Genomic DNA, 22,961 nt, shown 5'->3' on the forward strand with positions numbered 1-22,961 from the left:
AAGATTAATGTTAGATAATTGTTTATTTTAACGTCTGTATACAGATCCTTTACAAATGATGCCTACAAACCCTGTTGTTGTTTTTCAAGGTGAAAATGGTTCTTGCCAAATTGTATGAGAATAAGAAAATAGCGAGTGCTACCCACAACATATATGCATACAGGTGAGTGAAGAGCAGAGAATTTTCAGCCTCAGTAACTTTGACCCTAACTATACATTAAGAGTATTAAGTTTTGTTATGGATAAACATACTCATAGAACCCATGAAGATCACAGATATAAAATAAAAATCAGAAATTGTGTTATAGGGTCGTATAATCTTCTTACAATGCATTTGGATTCAAACAATGCCTAAGAGTGATCTACAACTACAAGTCAAAAGTGTACACATTGATTCCATATGGTCTGAACATTACTAATCATTCTGAATCTACTCATACACCTTTGGAATGCTATTGGATGAACACAGTCCTTCCAGCAGAGTCCACTAATTCATCATGAAAATAGAAAGAAAAATAGATAGTAAACATTTTGGGACAGAAACCTCTTTTTTGTTTTATGTATCTGTATGAGACCCACATCCCTGACTGAAGTCCCAAGGCACTATTGCAATACAAATAATAAATAAGTATGGTACCGGAAATAGAGTGGGAAGAGAAATAAATATATATGCACACTCGCACACACCACATACATGTGGACAAAGCATGGTGAAGAGGGACATAGAGGACAGTATATTTAAAAGCTACTCAGGAAATGTCTAAAATCAGTTTGTGTGGATGGTACTCGGACAACAATGTTTTATCTCAGCCACGTTTCCATGGTCAAAATCCATTAGAGACACACTGCTTTGAAGATAATGTGCAATTACTGTATTGTACATATAAATAAAATATAAAGTAAAACATCCCATAAACTGTTTTCCTGGCCTACATTTAAATGTGTCCTCACTTCCATTTATTTTATTTTGATGATAAAATATTCTAGGCTGAATATTTGCATGCAGGGTTTTGGCTGATGAAGGTTATTTCCAGTTTTCCAAAAAGACACTCCAGTGGATTTGTGTGTGTTTGTTAAACTGTGTGTTTGTGTGCGTGTGAGAGAAACACATATACACAAACATACATTTTATGTATACTACTTGCAAAAAAATGACATTAAAAGAACCATTTTTAAGGTTGCAAAGTCAAGCACTGAAAAATTAGGAAATACCAGAATTTAGGTTGCCTGTCTTCATAGCAGGGTCTGAATAGTGTGCAGTAAATAAGGCCTAGCGTCACACACTGAACAATGAGGATGAAACAAAATATTGAACAGCTAGTCATTGAGTACTGTCCATCCTGTTCACTGAATAAAACGGGTCCTGTGGAAATGATGTCATCTTTTTTATTAAGAACTATATCATAATTCATATGCACCAGAGGGATGAATTAAGGTTGCACATTAAATTTCTGCTCATCCCTGGGCTGGAGTATGCCCAGTGTGAATGGAATCTTCAGAGGTTTTGCTGAGAAGGTCTAAGGCTGAACATGTGCCAATTGTGATTTTCTAAAAGGCTTATATCTTGACCAAATTTGGGCATATTTTAATGAGGATGACAAAAAGTACATCCTTGATGTAAAAGTCAGTCCTCTGCCAAATTTCAAGTCCGTTCTCCAAAACATGAGGACACTAGAGCGTCTCAAAAAAAAGGTCGCCAGAATTTTTGAATATGGGCAAAAAGTATTATTCCTTAGCCTTGATCTTGGAAGCAGATGAAGCATTTTGGCTGAAATTTTCCCCAAAAATTCAGCCAGAGGCAGACACCTGCCATGGAAACTTTCACCCAAATGGTAAAAATTTGGCAAAGTTATAAGTAACTGAAAATGGGGTCTTAATATGGGAAGTTTTGGGCAACCTTAATAAAGAGTGCTATCAGCAGCCCTACCTATCATAAACTCATTTCACATAGGCTTCATAGATGACTTGATCTCAGTCCAGATCCACATCACAAAAACCACCATCACTACAACTGATACTCACAGTTATCCTTTGTTGGCAGTCTTAGCAAAGAAGCCAATGATCTGAAACACCATGCAAGGAAACTGACCCAGACAGTTATATCTATTGGTGGTACGACCAAAGAGCAAAATGGTAGGAAGAGGAGGCTTGAATACCACCCATGCTATATCTGTCTGTGAACAGAATTTTTCAGTTTTTACTATTGCCAATATGACACCTCTCTCCGTCACTAGCTACATACACTTTAAACAAAACCAAAAATATCTTATTTTTACTTCATATTCTTCACCTGATGACACAATTCTCTTTTCGTGATTACATTGCTTCTATAATAACTGAGTGTGATGTTACAAACAAAGGTTATGAAATCAGTTTGGGTAACAAGTGGCATGATGCCAATTGTGTGGATAATTGTTTGGAACTAGACTGAGGCCATAGTCCTATCAAGATAAATCACCTGTTCCAGTGTGTACAGCTCCTACAGTGCCTGATGTGCAAGCCTCTCACGCATGACTAAGGCAACGATTATGTCATGGAAGTCACGGAATCTGTGACTTTCAGAGACTTCTGTGACATTTCTGCCCTGAGGCTGGAGCTGTCAGCAGGCAGCCTTGCACTCTCAGCTGCTGCTGGTGGCTGGCCCCTCAGCAGCTCCTAGACGCTGGGCAGCAGGGGGACCCCGGAGCTCCCAGCCCCTGTGGGTGGTGGGGGTCCCATGGAGTTTCCAGCCGCCAAGGGCGGCACAGGGAACCCAGAGCTCCCACTTGCTGCAAGCAGTGGGGCTCCCCACAGCTGCCCAGCTCTGGTGGGCAGTGAGTGACCCCAGAGCTGCCCAGCCATGGCAGATGGTGGGAGCCCCCCTTCAGCTGCTCAGCCGCAGTGGGTGGCGAGGGGTCCCCCTGCATCTGCTCATCCATGGTGTGCGGCGAGGCTCCCCCCCCCACAGTGGCCCATTTGGACCATCCTCCCTCCCCACTTTGTATCCGTGACAAAATCTGAGCATTACTCATGACACAACCTGCCCCAGAGCTGTTCCTGGATGCGAGGGAAGCCCCACAGAGCCAAAGAGTGGCCTGGGGAATCTGAGTTAAAACTCAGTCGTACTTTCAGATTGACAGTGAAATCATGACTCCACTGATGTCAAAAATAGTTTTACTAGAGTTCTGGAGGTTCTGTCTACACTTACAACGCAGCAGCAGCACTGCATCTGCACCACTGTAGTGCTTCAGTGTAGATACTCACTACTGCGACAGGAGGGGTTCTCCCATCACTGTAATTAATCCACCTCCCTGAGAGCTGGTAGGTAGGTTGACGGAAGAATTCTTCTGTCGACCTAGTGCTGTCTACACCAGGGATTAGGTTAGCATAGCTACATCTGTACGTGGATTTTTCACACTGCTGAGAGATGTAGCTATGCCAATGTATGTTTTCCGTGTAGACCAGACTTGAGACTCCCTTTCTGATCTATAACTTCTACCTGCACTGTCATGTAACTCGGTTCAGCTAAACCTAGTTAGGCTCAGAACCTAAGGATTTGTTTAAACTAGAGTTTTTATCTCAGGCTAATTGGTTGCCTGTTAACCTGATGTGGTTAATGCTTTTGTAGAAACAAGGGTAGACACTCCCCAAATGTTTGTTCTGTGGTACAGATAAATGTTTGTGATGTACTCTAATGCTAGACTAAGGTAAACCACAAACAATTGTATTCTCAAAATAACATTTTGACATTCTGCAGGGGACCCATAGGAAAAAAAGGTGTGTTTTTATTCTGTATTAGCTAACACTGGGTAATTAACACATGGAAAACTCTTAGCATGGACAAGGCAGTTCGTAGTTCTCACATGTGTTTGCAGGTTGAGGTAAACATTATGGTGGGGGGCCTAGGGTTTACCTCAACCGGCTAATGTGTGAAAATTACAACGGCCTTGTCCACACTAGAATTGTATCACATTAGTTGCTATTTGTTAGCTAACACATGGTAGAAACCCCACCGTTTTCACAGTAAAGACAAGATGTAAGTCTTAGGCTCCTTCCAGGTGCTGGGGTGGGCATCTGAGAGCCAAGGCAGGGATCACAGGAGAGATAAGAGCTGGTTTGTTTGTATTATTTGATTTAGTGTTTAATATCTGTTGAGCTGCATATAGAGAATGTGGCCACAGATTCTATTAGTTTGTTTTATTTTGGTCACATTAAAAAAGTTGTAAATAAATTCAGAACTCTGGTGAGGGTTTTCTTTGCTTAGCTTGGGACTTCAGATGAGTTTCTGTCCATGTGAGTCCTAGTCCTATCAGACAGAACAGTCATCAAATGCTAATAACTCTCTACTGACCTGGATGACGTGAGCCAGTGTCCAAGAAGTGAAAAACTATGCTTTCCATCACCAACCTCCTGAGACATTCAGTCCCTACAGATGGGGTCTTAAGAAACAGGAATCCTGTTTTCATGCAGATGTCCTTGGTAAACAAAGTTGTTGATTACACAGTGTTTATGAAAGTTTTTGAAGATATCAGTAATTCTGTATGTGATAGGTTCCCCCTGGGGTGCCACTTGGAACTAGGGTACCACTGAGCCTGCCTGACCAACCAGCCTGGGCTTCCTTTTTCACTGTGGTGCTGTGATAAGTTGCCAAACTCTTCAAGCTTGCTCTTTCATCAGCATACGCTCAGATAGGGACACACCCTGCTGCAGCTTCACACACACATGCCGAGATTAGCTCTGCATGAGAAGGCTTAGCTAAGGCACCTTCCCGTTGCTAAGGCACACACTCCCCTCTGGAGTGTAAACCCAAAATTATACCGTCTTGTGCTGCACGGGGAACTGTAGAGCGTAAGCTCATAAAATTCGCCCCCTCTCTCAGTGTGGCGAGAGAGAGATGCAACAGTTTTCTGCCCCAAGTTATAATTTCCACACGCTGGTTTTAGACAAAACAAAAACAAATGTATTAACTACACAAGGATAGATTTTAAGTGATTATAAGTGATAGCAAACAGATCAAAGCATATTACCTTAGTAAATAAACAAAACTGCAAACTGAGCTTAACACACTAGATAGGTAGGATATGAATTAGCAAATTCTCACCCTGATGATAAACAGGCTGGTAGATTCTTAAGGCACAAGCTGCCTTGGCTTTCCCAGGTTTTCATACACAGGCTAAAAATCCCTCGAACCTGGGACCATCACTTTCCACAACTCAGTCCTTGTCCCTCAGGTGTTTCCAGGGAGAGTGAGGTACCATCATGATGTCATTGTCCCCCTTTTATATCTTCTTCCCACTTGCTTGAAAGCTCTTTTGCTGTGACCTGGCTCAAATAGTTCCCATTGTGTAGTGCTATTTCTGAGAGGTTTCTGGGGTAATACTTGTGCTTGTGTGCATTTCCTCAACAAGCCATTAAAATTGGCCTTTTTACTGTTGAACCTGAAAGGCTGCTTGTGGGTGTTTTCAACTTAACAACATGTTTCAGTAACACATACATAGCCAAACTTCATAACTTCACATACGATGATAGCATATACAATCCAACGAGATATTACTGTCTAGCAGATCAAGACTTTTAGAATGATACCTCACAAGGCATACTTTGTACAAAACATATCCTAATTACATGACAGTGGTGAATATTGGGGTGTGCCAGGGTGTCATACTGTAAAAATATTAAGTGATTGATATTTTTGAATTAGGTTCTAATACTGTTGCTTGTTTTCAGAATATACTGTGGGGACAAACAGACGTACTTACAGGATTGTGAAGATGATGGGGAGACAGCAGCAGGTGGACGCCTCCTCCATCTTATGCAGGTTAAAGGAAACAAACTTTGTCTTTAGATAGTTTTAAATGTGTTTTAAAAATCATAGATCATAAATAAGGCTCACAGCTTTACGCACTTAAGCTGATTCTAATTCTTGCTCTGCAAATAGCCCTGTAGATTTAGTATTCTGTATATTACCTGGCTTTAAAAAAAGTAGTTCTATTAGGTAATGATAGACACACACCAACTCCCCGGTTCTCAGAGCATTCCCTGCAGTGTCCAGCCCCTTATCCACTGAATACTCATTGAATTTTCAGGCCTGCTGTTCCCAAAGGAACAGTACAAACCAGCCTGTAAGATTCTACTTAGGACCATCACTTTGCTTAACACCACATCAATTAGATATTTGAGAGTGTTATTCTGTGTAAATGAGGAAAGCATAGTTCCCAGAGGAAAGAAAAGTGTATGAGCACTTGAGTAATAGCTGTTCATAAGTTTATTTGTAGCTCTTCAGTGAGATCTCTTGACTTCCTGCTTAAACACACTTATGACTGATCATGTAAATTGGGAAATTCACCCACTTCTGCTCTTTTTGTTGTTTTAATCTTCATTTGGGGGTTTGCAGTTTTTGCAGGTTAGTATATCATTTGCAGTCTAAGCAGTCTCTATTCTACTGAAACTTGATGAGGCAAGAAGTTAAACCATAAATTCTACTTTGCATGGTGACAGGTTTCAGAGTAGTGGCCGTGTTAGTTTGTATCAGCAAAAAGAACGAGGAGTACTTGTGGCACCTTAGAGACTAACAAATGTATTTGGGCATAAGCTTCTGTGAGCTAAAACCCATTGGATGAAGTGGGTTTTAGCCCACGAAAGCTTATGCCCAAATACATTTGTTAGTCTCTAAGGTGCCACAAGTACTCCTCGTCTTTTTTCATAAATTCTACCTATCTTTTTTTTAACTCTTCCATATTCTTATAGCTGCTCTATAGGATACTCCACCCAAAATGACAAGATAGACTAAATTAACCTCTACCACTAATAGAACTGAACAAAGTATTATACTTCATGCCTCAGGAGGAGGATTGGACTCTATGCAGTAACTATACTATGGCTCATCCTTCCCCATTCTCATGAAGAATGAATAAAAATAGTTTTGAGGAAAGTGTAGTGTTTGTATTGCACCATTTTTTAAAAAACAACAACCCCAGCTCTTGCACAACTTGGGCATAGTTCTTTATCACTGAGGTTCTAGTGCTATGATCATATCACTGTGTTCTAGTGATATGATCGGTGAAGATGTGGTCTTCTCTTCTGTAGGATTCTTATCTTGTCTAAGATAAACTAAAACCACTTCAATCAAGATAGTACTTTCCAGTTAGAAGAAACAATATTTTAGACTCACTTTTTAGATTTAAAATGATAGAGAGCTCAAAAATTTCCTAATGCTATTTGGCATCCTGCTTACTATGAAGAATTGATATCCGGAGTTGCTTTGCTAGAGTTAATTCACTGAGCTCACAAGTGTTGTATAAGTATATTGTGAAACATGAACTATATTGAAATTGTCTCAACGCTTCTTTTGTAGATAGCCCCTTTATTCATTTTTATTCTGGAATTTTTATTGAATTCTTGTTTCCACATACAAAGGCAGAACAATTTGACAATATTTTTACAATTACATAAATAAGGTTTCTCTGTATAAATTGCCATATAAAACATATCTATCTGGGCTAGGTAGCGATAGTTGAGCCATTGCAGGTGAATTTGTGTTGGATTGCTTGTATCCATATATGTTTTCCATTGGACAACTTCCAATTTTATGCCTGAGTTGCAATACTGTAACTACTGAAGTTCATGGAGTTATACCTAGGGGTGAATTGGGTTCATTATATTGATCATTACCTGCAATTTGGTCCAGGCTCCCTGACTGATGCTTTCCATCTCTGCTGGCAATTGGCTCTTCTGTACACGTTTCCTCTGATCCCGATCATTCCATAGGTCATCTTCAAGCTGAAAGTGGATCAGGTCAAGCTCATCCTCATTGCCCTGGCATGGCCAAGCAGTGTTTGGTTGTATGACCTTCCTGATTCAGCCTCCCATATCCCTTCCTCTCCCTCCTGACCTCCTCATGCAGAATCACAGTCACAGCGTGCACCCTGTAGTCAGCTCTCTTCCATCTCACTGCGTGGCTGCTTCATGGTTGAATTAGGAGAAAGAGCATTGTTCAGCGGCTTTCAACAGGTTCTATTCAACAGTGGAAAGTCCTCTACCAGAATTGCCTATTTGGTGAAATGGAAATGATTTTCTATGTGGTTGTCGGCCTGCAGAGCTCAACTGATGCTGGCTTCTATCCAGTACTTCCTGCATCATTGGTTGCTGGGCCTTGTGCTTAGCTCATTGAGAATGCACCTGGTGGCAATTTCAGCATTTCATCCCCCTATTCCTGGAAGATCAGTCTTTTCCAATGCAATGGTAGCAAGATTCTTAAAAGGGCTTCTTCGTCTCCATCCTCCAGTCTGAGAGCTGGTTCCTCTGTAGGACCTTCACACAGTTCTGGCAGCCGTAGTGGGACCTCTGTGAGCTTCTGGCATCTTGTTCCTTTCCGCTTTTGTGCGAGAAAACTGTGTTACTGGTTGTGAGAAAATCTGCAAGTAGAGTCTGCAAGTTGCAGGCTCTGATTGCAGTAGCACCTTATACACAGTTCTCCAAGGACAAATTGACTTTACAGCCGCACCCAACATTTTTATTGAAAGTGGCCTCTTGGTTTCATTTGAACCAGGCAGTATATTTACCTGTGTTTTTTCCTAAGCCGCATTCATCTCTAGAGGAGCAGCATCTCCATACATTAGATGTCAGGTGATGTCTAGCCTTCTATCTTGACAGGACTAAACCATTTCGTGCTTTGCCTCACCTGTTTGTGTTGTACGGGGATCGTATGAAGGATCGAGCAGTCTCTTCACAAACCATCTTTAGATGGATAACATCCTGTATCAAGTCTTCATATGAAATAGCTTCAACTACACCCGCTGAGTGGGTGTGAGCTAATTCTACGAGAGCGCAAGCAACGTCAATAGTGGTCCTTGATGATGTTTCAATATTGGACATTTTCAGGGCTGCCATATAGTCGTCCATACATACATTTATGAACCATTATGCCATTACCGCATCTTCCAGAGCTGATGCAAACTTTGGAAGGGCAATCCTGGAATCCTTATTTAGATAGACTCTGCCTCCTATGGGTACTGCTTGTGAGTCACCTAAGTGGAATAAATGGCTGCATCTACTTAAAAAAGAAGTGGTTACTTACTGTCACTGGTTCTTCAAGATGTGATGCAGACGTGTATTCTATAACCCACCCTCCATCCCCTCTTCATCCGAGTCTAGTGTCTGGGCTTTCAGTGCTAAGGAACTGAGGGAGATCGAGGCGGCACAGCCCCATATAGCCAGGGGAGGGGCTATGAGCCGGAGGCACAAGCACTGCCTCCTACAAGTACTGCTAGGCAAAATTCTCTGGCTCCAGTGCACTTATAAAAAGAGAATGGGGGTGGGGGGGGAGTAAAGCGGAAAGATACATTTAACTTAACTGAAAAACATAGGGACTGGGAAAGGGTATTTTTGAGGGACAAAAGAGGCAAATGGCCAATAATTGCCTTATCTTTCTGTTTGAGTGGAGAGATGAGAGTCAAGTCCTCCTCACCAGAAGTATTTTTTCAGGGTGTGAAGAGAACCTAACTCAGACGTGAAGTCCTCCTTACCTTTAATGTCTTCTCCATGTGCTATTGTTGCTGCCCTGCAAGTGGCAGCAGCCCAGGCCTGGAGCATTTCTGAAAAGCATTCACCTGGACTATGCCCCACATGCATGTTCTGAGAACCAGCCCAAGACAATTACCTACCCTAACCCCCACAGTGTTTCAGGATAAAGTTAAAAATGCAGATAGAAGCTCTGCTCATGGGGCAGGGATTCAGACCTCAATACAAATAGTAACTAAAAATGCATAATATTTAAAAATAATAAATGTGAATCAACAAGTATCCCTTTAATAATATCCCTTGCAAGTTCCTTTGGGAAAGAAAAAGCTTTCATTATACAAAAGAAACTAGTTTCACTGTTGACTTATGTGTTTATCTATTTAAAATAATGTTCTGGGTTTTTTTTTTAAACAGATTTTGAATGTCCGTAATGTTTTGGTTGTGGTATCCCGCTGGTATGGAGGTATCCTGCTAGGACCAGATCGCTTTAAACACATCAACAATTGTGCCAGAAATATACTAGTGGAATACAGTTATACAAATTCAGCTGTAAGTTATTACCGGTAGATTGACAATGTCAATATCTGAACATATAGGGCCATGTACTCAATTTGTGTAAATTGTCAGAGTTCAGCTGAAGTCAATGGAGCTAGGACAGTTTACACCAGCTGAGGATCTGCCCCATGGTAATTTTTGAGTGCTTATGCTAAACTTAAGAGCTCAGTTAAAAAGATTCCGTCACTACTTTTCTCCTTATTAAGATTCCATAGACTCCCCTTTGTTTTCCTACTTCTTTGGAATTTTCCCTTGTGTTGTGTAATTTTGGTTTTATTGCTTGTTAAATGTAAAAGTGAAAAAAGAAAAAACGTTAATTTGTAAATACCTGACTGACTTACATGGGTAAAGACTATGACGTTAAAGATCCCCAAGTTAGAGTACGTGCCTGATAACCAAATTCATGATAGGCACCATCATGGGACATATCCTCAAATGACCCTGAGATTGAGTGAGGCCAAGTTCTAGTCCCATTGAAATCAATGGAAGCTTTCACATTAATTTCAAAGAGGTCAGGATTTGGTCTGATATTTATATCTGGTTTTTTTAAACACCTCATTTGTTCTGATACACTGTATGAATCTCAGGTTATTTAACTACAGTGAGCTGTTTTTCAGAAATGATACAGTTCACTGTACGATGATTGTACAATTCAACATTTTTGATGCTTTATCAAAGAGAAAGCAGCTCTCAGAAGAAATTTATATGGACAGAAAAACATGTAAACAATTCATAAACAATAAAACACCAAACTTTCCCCTTTTTAAAACTAGATTAGAAGAATGGAAATCAAGAACAAAGAAAAGACTAAGGGTAAAATTTTTCACAAGCACCTAAGTGGATTGACTTTGAATGGGACTTAGCCTCCTACATCACTTAGTTGCTTTTGAAAATGTTTACCTTACCGCACTATACAATACTGATATAAACATTTTACAGCTTGATAACAAACCACCTGGTGGTGTTGCTCTCAAGTCCAGGGTGAAACTATATTCCCTCTCCTATATCTTCCCTTAACTGCCCACACTCCTGCTTAGCACAGAATCCCAGCAATAAAATGCATATGATTTTAAGTAGTCTTCCAGAGTAACATTCCAATTTGGGCATTACTCTTAACAGGGCCATAAAAAAGAGGAAGGTTGAGCTTATGGTTAAAGTCTCTAATTTGTAGAGCCCTGCGAGGATACACAAATGTGTATCCGCATCCGATCCGCAAAAATTATCTGTGGATATCCGCATCCGCGCATGCGGATATCTGCACATATCCACGGATTAGCAGGGCTCTACACCGGGGGCCAGGCTAAGGCTCCAAGGCATCCCCCCCGCCAGAGCCTGGCTGGGGAGAGCCGTGTGGGCAGCTGTGGGGAACCTGCGCGGAGTCCCGGACGCTCCACCTGCCCTCGGCCGGGCAGAGAGCCTGGGGGGCGGGGACATGGCTGTGGGCTGCTTTCAGCCCCCCACCCCTGCACCGTGGGCAGGTGGGGGTCCACTGCGACTCCCCACGGCTCCCCGGTTGGGCTCCATGCTGGCCTGGCCAGGGGAAGGGGGAAGACCTGTGGAGCTGCCCGGGGGCTGCTCGGGCCTCCTGCCCAGGGGAGGCTCTTACTGTGGCCAGGCAGCAGCTTCGAGCCACTCCCCTCCCCAGCTGGAGTTGGGTTGGGTAGAGTTGCGCTGGCAGCTGTGGGGAGCTGCTGCGGACCCTCCACCTGCCCTGGGTGGGGAGCCCCAAGCAGCCTCCGACCCGTGTCCCAGCCCCCCGCCCAGAGCAGGTGGAGGATCTGTGCCGCGGTTCCTCACAGCTGCCTGCCCGTCTCTTACCGTCAGAGCCCTGCACAGATACAAAATTTGTATCCTCATCCGTGCTGCTATCTGCAAAAATGGTCCACGGATATAAAGCAGATACCTCTGGATTTGCAGGGCTCTACTAATTTGAAGTCTGGTGATCTGAGTTCTGGTCCTACCTCTGCGCAGACTCCCTGTGTGACCATAAGAAAGTCTCTTAAACTTTTCTGGGTTTTGTTTCCTGATCTGTAAAGTTCAGATAATAATTCTTACTTATGTAATACATTGTGGTAAGCAATAGTATTTGCTCATACAGGATGAATTAATATTTGCAAAGTACTGAAATAGAAGTTATGTATAAACAGAGGCGCCGACTTTCTAATGTGCCGAGGGGCGGGAGGGGAGGTGCTCGACTCCCTGGCTCTGCCCCACCCCCCGGCTCTGCCCCACCCCCAGCCCCCACTCCACCCCTTCCCTCAAGCCCCCACCCCGCCTCGCCTCTCCTCACCTCACCTCACCTCCACCCCGCCCCGCTCCACCCCACCCTGCCTCTTCCTGCCCCGTTCCGCCCTCTCCCCTGAGCGCGTACCGCCCTTACTCCTCCCCCTCCCTCCCAGTGCCCCCTGCACACCGCGGAACAGCTGATCACGTGAGCAGGATGCGCGGCGAGGGAGGGGGAGGAGTTGATTGGCGGGGCCTCCAGTGGGTGGGAGGAGCTGGGGCGGGGGAATCTGGCTGCACCCACCATTTTTGAGCAACCACGGAGTCGGCACCTATGTGTATAAGTACTAAGTATCAAAATTATATCCTTCTCTAATTTTCCCAAACAGTTCAAATATTGGAACTTCAAGTTCCCTACCTCCGGCACCTTACCATCCATGCCAGCTTCTCCTGTCTCTTAATGTTTCTGTTCCCTTCCTCCTCTTCACTCTAGAAGATATAAATCATGTTTGTATATATGCATGTATGTTTATGATATGCAATTGCCGACTCTAAAAGGATCCAGACACTTGGAACCAATTGTTTAAGGGATACTTCAAAAATCACACTTTTTGCATGAAACTTTTCTCTTATTTCTGATACAAAGTACATCTAAGATGGTTATAACTGAAAGAGATAAGAATTTTCTTTCCCCCTTTTCTGTTTATTTGTGCATTTCACAGCACTTTGTGTATCTTGAATTTCACTGTTTCCTTCTACGTATAGTCAATCCATTTCCTCTCTTTTGCGTGGGTTGTGGATTGTTCACACAGCAGCAGGGGAGAGAAAAATATTTTTTTTAAATAGGAAAATGTGATTGTAAAACAAAAAATTGTCCTCAGGGAGTCAGGATTTACTTTTGGTGCGTTTTTTTTAATGACTTCATTTCAGATTGACTCGGTTCCTTTTAAGGCGTGTGTAATTTGATCTGCTTTGTAGAGGTTAACATCATTCAGTGAAATGTTTATCAAATGAATGCTAAAGATACTAGTACTGTAGATAGCAATTGTGGTTCTTGGAAAAGTGTTCTTTTTTGCTAATTGTCTTCAGCGTAGTAATCAAGATGCAAAAGTACTCTTTAATGTGTTCCACTAATGAACTTTTCTGTTTCATTTTAAAAGCTAGTTTCCAGTAAAGGATCAAAGGCATTTTGTAAATTATGCATAAAATGTGAGAATTGCATGCCAGTAGGAAGGCAACAGGTTTTTACAACAGGTTCAGATGTGTTTGATACTTATGCCAGACGTGAGAAACAGGAGGCCCTGCATAGTGGTCAGCTTGTAAACAGTGTGTGTTGATTTGAACACGGAAACAGTGAGACACAGACACCATAATGTGATTAAATGTGGACGCTGTATTTTTATTAACAACTCACACCATACTAGGGTAAGCCACCCCACACCCCAATGTATTATAAACCTGAACATGAGAGTGAAGGCCACCCTTAGGTCTGCCAGGCACCCCAGACTGGAAGCTAGAGTCCTGACCCCCTCCTTTCCTCCACGCTGGAGGTAGGAGACATGAGATGAGGGAAGTCACAAGCTCCATGAGACAGATAGGCATACCCCCCTGGCTATTCCATGAAAGTGCTCAGGACCAATGCCCAGGCAGCCTGCTGGGCTTAGGGCCTTTAATTGTACCCTTCCTAATCCACCAGCCACACCAGATCACACCAAAGTTATAACAATTGTAATTAAATCTGCCAGAGCCAAACCTCCTGGATGCCATGTGGAAGGTGAAAAAACTCACACAGCAACTTGCTAATTTCACCAGGTGGGGAAAAATATCCCCTCCAGAACGGGCAGTCAGGTTAGCCCCTGGCATCAGAGGAGGTCCAGCATTAGTAGCTTAAACGTGGGGCTGAAACAGAGAGCCTGCAAGGCTTCCCCACCTGGGAAGCAAATCTTGTCACTCCCTTTCCCCCACTGCACCAGGTGGGAGCCAATCATCCAACCCTGCACCCTTCCTCCGTCCACCTACCCAGTGGCAGCAGGAATGAACCTGTCATGCCCCACAGCTTGGACACAGATGCAACATGTAAGTCCTCCACCCTTGGGAGAGGCAGCTTGGGGAAAGGGAAAAAAGGAGAAGAGTGAAGCATCATCCCTCACCCACCAGAGATGAGGGGGAGTGTGGGAAGCAAGGGGGCATATGGAACACTGCATTAGCTGCTTCTGGTTGAGAACTGTCTCCACTGCTCCTGCCTCTACCAAAACCCCAGCTGGCCATTGGGGTGAGCACTTCCTTTCTTTTTTGGTCCCGAAGTGCAAGACAGTGAGTGAAGCACACATGTTGATCCACTCCCGATTAACACAGTGTAACTTCAATGAAGTCACACCAGTGTGAAGTTATTTATTATATCTATCTTATCTGTTCATTCAGCTCTCTTCCTTAGTATCTGTGTGCTTATTGGGGTGGTGCCCAGAGCCCCCAGTTAGGTTCAGTGGTCCATTCTGTTAGTTGATGTACAAACAGAGGAGGATAAGATCCTTGCCCTGAAGAGCTTAGCTGTTGTAAGCGAGGTCAGAGCCAGGGCGATAATTCCTTTTGTAACTATGAATATAGGTTTTAGAGTTGCTCAAGGCAAACATTTACTAAATAAGCAAGTTAGCTTGTTAAATATCCAAGTCTGAATGATCACAAAATCTCTGAATTATGAATATTTTAAACTGATTACACTATTAAGTGTAGTGTAGTGAGTCACCTCAAAAGAATGTTAGCAATGCACAGAAAAGCAAGGTGGACTTTACTAGAAGGCAAGAGATTACTGAAATCATACTTGTGTGATTTTTTTTTCTTTCAGGAAGAATCATCTAAGCAATTGGGAAAGAACAAAAGAGTAAGAAAGGACAAGAAGAGAACTGAACATTAATTCATTTAAAAATAACAAAAAGTTTAGTTTACACATATTTATATTAAATTAAACATGATCCTCAGAAATATATATTTTTATTCAGAAAAAAATTCAACAAGGACTTAGAAATATTTTCTTTCTGTTCTATGGTTGCCTCAGCAGCTCTGGAATGGAGAGCTTAAACAAATGAGTTTTCCATACTCTCATACTTTTAAACTGGGTCCTGTGCATACCCAGAGCCTTTTTTTTTTTTGTCAACTACAGTTGATTCAGGCAGAACATGGATTAACTGGCCTCCATACCATCAGGTCACTAGTCAAGTGCCTGTCTTGTACTGGGACTCAGTCAGCAGGGTTCTTCAACATTGGGATGAAGACATGAAAACTTTGGTAAAGAATATTGTCTTTTAAAGCTTTCTGTACCTAAGAAAAAAAGCAGATAGGCTCTCTGGTGTATCTAGTCCTTGAGCATACAATTTGGAGTCTGCTTGATGGAGTCTCAAGAGCTATCACGAAGAAAACAAAAGAAAAGGTGGCAATCCACAGACTATAAAAGTCACTTTGTCAATCCATTGAGAATTTTGTTGCATGTGTGTCAGGCTGAAACCTGTGTAGGTGAAGCGCCCTAAAATTGGAAGAACCAATGTTTTTGAAACAGGAAACAGCAATTTTGAAATCATCATGTATTGCACCTAATAATGAATATTAAATATCAAGTATCTGTACAAGTGGTTCTGTTTTGTTAATTGTGTAGAATCTTTCATGCCAATAATTTTTCCTCTTTCATAGAACTTCCAGATTTCTCTCTACTATACTGCAAATTTAGGTCTTGAGCCTGCAAAGGGAGTCAATGGGATTCCTCTTATGCATTAAGACTTGCCATGTGGATCCTGAGGTTTTTTTCCTGTATCTCTCACTTGCAGGGATGTACTCAATTAGCTGAAGGTCTTTTTCATCTCTAACTTTTATGATCTTTAATTGCTAGGGTTGATAATTTCTATTTGAGTTCTAACAATAAAGCCACTTTCATAGGCTTGGTCCACATTAGAAAATTTTAGTGGTATAGCACTGTCAGTGAGAGGTATGCTTTTTTTTTAACAGCATTTCTATATCAGCAAAAACCTTAGTGTAGATGTAGTTGTATCAGGAAAAAAAAGTGCTTTGACAGTATAGTTTATTTTGCTCACCAAACTGATATAAAATATACCAGCAAAAGCACTTTTTTGCTAGTATAATTTGAATCTGCCCTTAAGTTGCTGGTACAGTTATATCCACAAACATTTTCTACCATAGACCTGGGCTGATTAAACTAGCTACACCAGAGTGTCACACAGCAATGGAGAAATCTCATAACCTGTTTAGTCATACTAAAGTTATGCATAAGTCATTTAGTGGGCCGATTTCCGAAAGAACAGACCACCCACAGATCCCTTTGCAGCTGTTTTGTTATCTTACAGATGGATTAATTTAAAGCCAAAAATACTGTCCTTTACTTCTGGTAAACTGTTGACAAATATTCCCAATATTCCAGTGTTTTCCTCAGAGGTAGAAATCGCTCCAATTATTTTATGTAAAAATAGGTTGGGCTTCAGATATTTTACAAACACTATCGATTCCAGTCCCATGATGATATGTATGTTTCATTCACTCCTTCCAAAATGCACACTTTAGCTTATGTTTTCAAAAGTGACTAGTGATTTTAAGCGTCTAAGTTTTTAGATGCCCAAATTGAGATACCTTAAAGGGGTCTGATTTTCAGAAAATGCTGAGCCCGTACCCCCTAAAAAGCACGTCCCTTTCTGGAGTATCAAGTTCGGCACTCCAGAATTGAGGAACTCATAATCCTTGGTCACTTCTAAAAATTAGGTCTATATTCCTCCTAAAATAAACTATAACAAATCAACCCTCAAATTGAAGGAGATTGGAAAGCAGACTAGCAAAGCCAAGAGACTTGAGAATCCTTAGGAAAGGTTGACATGGAAGTCTCTACCTTAGAGCTGTTCAAATAATACTAAAAATGATTTGCAGATATTTTAGTGAATAAATGTGGTAACTTTGCTAAGCTCTTATTCATGGTGTCATATGGTTTGTTGTTTGAATACCTGGACCAATGCCAATTTATTTATGAAGATGTTAGAGAATCCCAAAAGCTCCATGAATTTTTGCCCAAATAATTATTCAGCTGAAAATTCAGATAAGTGTTGGTTGCCGTTTATTTTCCCATTACAAAAGTTTGTCAACGAATCAGTGAGCAAAAACAATCCCTTTTAATTGAGGTAGCAAATAACATCTCTGAGAGCAAATAGTCAAAATGACAGTATGTATGTGTTTGTGTAACCACTGGTGTGTAAATCCCCTTTTGTGCCAGTCCAGAGAATAGACGACTTGTTACAGCAGCCAGCTACTGAGCCTTGTCTCTTTAGCTCAAGCAGCTCCTGCTTTTAGCTCTGGACGTTCCCAGTTCAGTCCCCTTTGTGTCACCTCCAGGAGGGTGGCCATCATGCTTGCATTTGTTTCTTCTGCAAGAATGTTAGCTGTTGGCAAACTACCTCTTCTGGACTGATAAGATAAGAGAAGTTATATCCCCCTTTTTAAAAAGTATTTTTCTAATTTAAAGCTGCCTTGATTGAGAACAAAGTTTTACTTGTAGCTTTCCACAAAACGCTTGTTTTGCAACATAGCATGAGAGTAGATTTTTGTTCCAAACATTGTGAGAAATGCTCCAATGTATCTTACAGACAAAGAACTTGTGTTCCCTGTGATACTTTGGACTGCTGACAGACCTTCAAGGGGATTGGGCTCAATCATTTGGTTGCATACAACTGTCTCTTCATTGGCCTTTAAAGCATAGAAGGGCAGCCTAGGTCAGATGTCAAAAGGTTTAGGATTGATGTAGATATCAAGACAAGTGAGATGTTTATTGAAATCTGACAGTGAAGATGTGCATGGTGTTCAATGATACTCAGCTGGAGTACAAGTTATGTAACTCTGAGAATGTGCTGTTTAATGTGCTAGTAAATTCTAGATGGATGTCAGTTTTGTTCTGATCAATAAATTATAGGGAACCTTTCTAGCTTTAATCTCTCTAGCCAGATAGTCTGTTAGTTTTTACAGCTCTGATGCAATCCAACTTCTTGTGATTTTGAGATATGGCTATGGGCAATAAAAGGCAAAGTTATGGTCTGTAGTATGCGCCCGTTCAGAGATGTACAGGGGAGTAAGACACACCCTCTGTCTCTTCTGTGTGAGATAAGGATATCTCAGGGAACAGCAGCCTCTGCAAGGCTGATTCCCCCCCATCCCATGCAGATTGGCAGGGAATGGATGAAGATTTCACCCTACCCTTTCCATGCCAGTTTAGCTGTACCGGCCAGCATGTGGGGAAACAATCTGGGTCAGGGATAGGGTTGGCACAGTGTAATCTCCCACCATGGAGCACGGGATGAAAAAGGCAGTATGTTGAGACTGAGTCAAAATTTGGTCCCTGGTCTGCCCCTTAAGTCATCGGGGCTTTTGGCAAAGACACAATCTAGTCCAAGATAAATGGACGTTCCTATATTTCACCTTAATAGTGAAACATTTTATTATCTTAATTAGGTGAATTTCAGTATCCTAAAGTAATAGCCCAAAACATTGCAGTAGTATTACTTACATTGCAAGCTGTAGTGCTTTGGAACTTAGCTGCAAAATATTACAGTATTTTCGTAAGGGTTTGGATGGATGCATTTAAAAATTAACAAAACAAAATTAAAATACAGCACAATGCTCCCCCTCTGAACACAACAATGCTTCATTTACTATGGGATCACCTAGATTTAAACAAATCTTGTAGGACTTTAACTGGAAAATAGGATCAAACAAGAAGAAATGTGCAAAAGTCATTCTAACTCCTTTACATTAAAACCCATTATCCAAATATATTTTATACTTCTAATAAAATATAATGGTGCTTTTAAATAAGCAAAGAAACTAAATGCTGTTAAATGTCCCCTACCACTGTAATTCAGATACCAAATTATGGAGTAAATACATATTTCCTCCAATAAATGTGAAAGGATTTTCCAGCAGGCTGGAAAAATTGAGTGATCTGTTTATCAGAAGAAAATTCAGAGAGAGAAATTAATATGGCATTAATCACTACTTAAGTCATTAAATACAGCCGCCTCCTCCATATCAATATGCCCATAAAAGGGTGCAAACAGCAGTTGGAGAACAGAGGGGGAGAAGGGTGCTTTAATATGTTTTTATTATTTTGATTGCAATGACTTTGCTGTATTGGAAGCAAATCAGACTGCACCTGAAACCCAATTGACCACTCTAGGACCCCGAAGTGCCTAGAAACAGTATCTGCATTCCTTTTTCTAGGTGTTTAAATTGAAAATTTAAATGCTGTCATTCTGCCAACAGCCCCTCTGATAAGGATTTTTAAACAAACAAACAAACTCAACGTTGTTAGAAAAGTCTTTTCTATCAAAATGCTGGGTTCTCCATGAGCCAAGGTGAATTCAAAAGGAATGACAGAATACTGAGAGCTAGTTCCTGCTAGTCTTATAAACGGCCAGATGGTTTGCAGGATGCGCTTTGATTACCCTCAGTGCAAAGTTATTTAGGTTGGAAAAAAAAAAGCATAAAACATTTAATTCAACACTCCTACCATGTACTCAGAATTTTTCAGTACATAAATCTAAAAAGGATTAGTTCTTAAACCATTTTTATTTTTTACAGGAGATAAAATCGTTTTATTATCCCAACATAGCAATTTTAAATTTTGAATTGTAGTAATAGTTTGGTCTTGTAGTGTCTTAATACTTTGAAAAGGCGTTCAGTGCAGTTCTGTTACCTATTACTGTACAGTTTTATGTTTGCAGTTCATACTTCTGGGGGAATTCTACACCAAAAAAATTAAAATTCTGCACACTATTTTAAAATTCTGTAAAATTCTGCATATTTTATTTGTCAAAACACCACAATATAATCACACTAGTTTCAATTATTTTGGTAATTTATTTCAAAATACCTGTCAGCAAGTATGTCTGTAATTATACAGACAACAAAAAAAGATTCAGGAAATATTTTTTGACAAATAGATTCCTTAGTAGGCATATTAATACAGAACTTTGAGTAACAATTCATTTAAACTACAATATAGAAATGTATTTCCTGCAGTGCAAAGGCTTGGGGGAATCAGGGCTAATGGAGGAGCTGAGGGAGAGGGAAGTAATTGCTAGGAAGAAGCCTTGGGTGAACCTGCAGGGTTGTTGGATGTGGGTGGGAGAAGTATGGAACAGTTTTTTGGGGGAGGAGGAAGGGATTATTAGGGAGTTGCGGAGCCTCCCTCATGCAGACCCTGGCTAACCCTAGCCTATCATTCAGTCAGACACATCTGCCCCATCCCCATGTGGCCCTGCACCGATATTCAGCCCGCACCCCTGTCTGTCACTGCTATAGCCATTCTGAGCCCCAGTCTGCGACCCCCCGCAGCAGCCCAATGTGCCCCACACTGTCTGTCCCCACCATATCCCATGCCTCCTCACCTGGCCCCATCAGCAAGGCACTTTGAGGAACGCAGCCTCTTCTCCTCCCACTTCCCTTTCTGCAGCTTCCCTCTTTTCTGGCACCACAGTAGCCCAGGTGGGTGAAAAAATTCTGCAGGGGATATGAATTCTGTGCGTGAGCAGTGGTGCAGAATTCCCCCAGGAATAATTTCACTAAGAATGCCTGCAAGGAAAAAATATACATAACTGACTGTGCTCACTTGAGCATATTAGATTTTCACACCTACTATCTAGCATGTTGAATTGAATGAAAGTTACTCTTTTTATAGAATTGTCACTAAACTTTTCACACAATATCCTGCTGGAGGCACATGTTCAGCAATCTATTAGGTACCAGTTAGCTGCCTTAGAAATTCTCCTACTTATTTACAATTTTATTTCACTCTAAGCTTTCAAGTATAGTTAGTAATTGTCTAGCTACTAATTTTCTCTCCCAGTTTCATCATAGTTACAATGCTGCAGCAGAACTCTTCTAATAAAAAATGGGATGGATCCCTGGTTAAATTGTGACTACATTAGGAATATTTTTGAAACATTTCTCAGTGTTGCTAACAGTATTGGGAGCCCTAGTATAGACAGCCTGTTGCTCCCAATACCTTTTCCAGCACTCTGCTGATCCATCTGATGGCTGCTTACTGGCCTATGTGAAATAAGTTTGTGAGCTTGGTCTATTTATCATACCACTAAAACCTGTATGATAATTGGCACTAACTAACTTCCTTATAGCCATGGATTTGAGGTACCATACACACTGAACTACATTCTCCCTCCTAAAATTGGTATTCAGGACCCAAGACCCTGCTTCATTTCTAACAATACTAGAGATATTCAAATTAATAGGTCCAGATTCTCATATTGTGTAAACTGCTTAGCATGGTGTTCCATTGATAGGTCTTGTTGCAAGATTGGGGTCTTTATACAATTTCCTTTCAACCTGCAGCAGACTCTTCTATAAGGGCATTACTAGAAATGAAGAAGTTATTGTCTCCTACTTTTAGATTGTAAACTCTTTTGGGGCAGAAACCATCCGTGTTTGTATAGCACCTAGCACAATGGGGTGTTGGGCCATGACTGCGAGGCTCCGTGATAATATAAATAATAGCTATGAAGCTAATATAGTAACTCCTCACTTAACGTTGTCCTGGTTAACGTTGTTCCATTGCTGATCAATTAGAGAACATGCTCGTTTAAAGTTGCGCAATGCTCCCTTATAACATGGTTTGGCAGCCACCTGCTTTGTCCACTGTGTGCAGAAAGAGCGGCCGGTTGGAGCTAGCTGGTGGGGGCTTGGAACCAGGGTGGACCGGCAGCCCCCCTATCAGCTCCCCGCGCCCCTAAGTTCCCTGTGCGGCAGCCACCCAGCAGGCTATCAATTGCCAGCAGTTCAGCTGTCCCTCCCCACACTGCTGTGTGCTGGTCCGGCCCTCTGCCTTGGAGCTGCTCCCAGGAGCCTCCTGCTTGCTGTGCGGGAGGAGGGGGAAGAAGAGGGGTGTTCAGGAGAGAGGGAGCTTGCTAGCAGCAGCTGCTGTCTCAACTTGTTGATCTACTTAAAAGGGCAATGTATATAGAGTGGTGTCAGCGTGCTTAAAGGGACAATGCGCATCTCACACACGCAGTGTGTGTGTGTCCGTCTCGCTCTCACACACACACACACACATGCACACACGGTGTGTGTCTTAGTCTCTATCTGCCATGCTGTCTCCCCTCCCTCCATTCGTGCTGCCTTGTAGAGCGTGAGACTATATTAATAACAATGTGTTATCCCTTGAGGGCTCAGCCAAGTGCTAGTTCATCATATCCCACCCTCTTCCACCCTCTGACTTCACCACCTCAACCAAGCTTCACAATCATGTACCAGGGCCGGATTTAGGAAATGCGGGGCCCAATTCGAACATTTTCGGCGGGGCCCCGGCAGGGATGGCTGTGGGCAGGGGGTGCGGGACTGGCTGTGGGCAGGGAGTGCAGGGCTGGCTGCAGACAGGGGCTGGCTGCAGGTAGGGCAGGGGGTGCGGGGCTGGCTGCAGGCAGGGCAGGGGGTGCGGGGCTGGCTGGAGACGGGCTGGTGCAGGCAGGGCAGGGGGTGCAGGGCTGGAGGCAGGGCAGGGGGTGCAGCGGGGGGTGCGGCAGGGATTGGCTGGAGACAGGGCAGGGGCTGGCTGTGGGCAGGGGGTGCAGGGCTGGCTGCGGGCAGGGCAGGGGATGCGGGGCTGGAGGCAGGGCAGGGGGTGCAGCGGGGGG

General features: G+C 42.3%; 1 protein-coding gene across 3 annotated transcripts in view; it reads left to right on the forward strand.

Moving 5' to 3' along the window:
- IMPACT (impact RWD domain protein) overlaps positions 1–15,233 on the forward strand; it is a 44,931-nt gene extending 29,698 nt beyond the window's left edge. For 2 of the 3 annotated variants that reach the window (XM_026661660.1, XM_026661663.1), the window contains exons 8-11: positions 90–163; positions 5,707–5,797; positions 9,913–10,047; positions 15,119–15,233. In XM_026661660.1, coding sequence (XP_026517445.1) covers positions 90–163; positions 5,707–5,797; positions 9,913–10,047; positions 15,119–15,187 — 369 coding nt within the window. In that variant the 3' untranslated portion in view covers positions 15,188–15,233. The remainder of the gene's footprint in view (positions 1–89; positions 164–5,706; positions 5,798–9,912; positions 10,048–15,118) is intronic. The other variant, XM_026661667.1, reaches the window with a different exon arrangement.
- Positions 15,234–22,961: the final 7,728 nt, after the last annotated feature.

Source organism: Terrapene carolina, unplaced genomic scaffold, assembly GCF_002925995.2.
Source record: "Terrapene carolina triunguis isolate 2854851 unplaced genomic scaffold, T_m_triunguis-2.0 Scaffold58, whole genome shotgun sequence".
Taxonomy (NCBI): domain Eukaryota; kingdom Metazoa; phylum Chordata; order Testudines; family Emydidae; genus Terrapene; species Terrapene triunguis.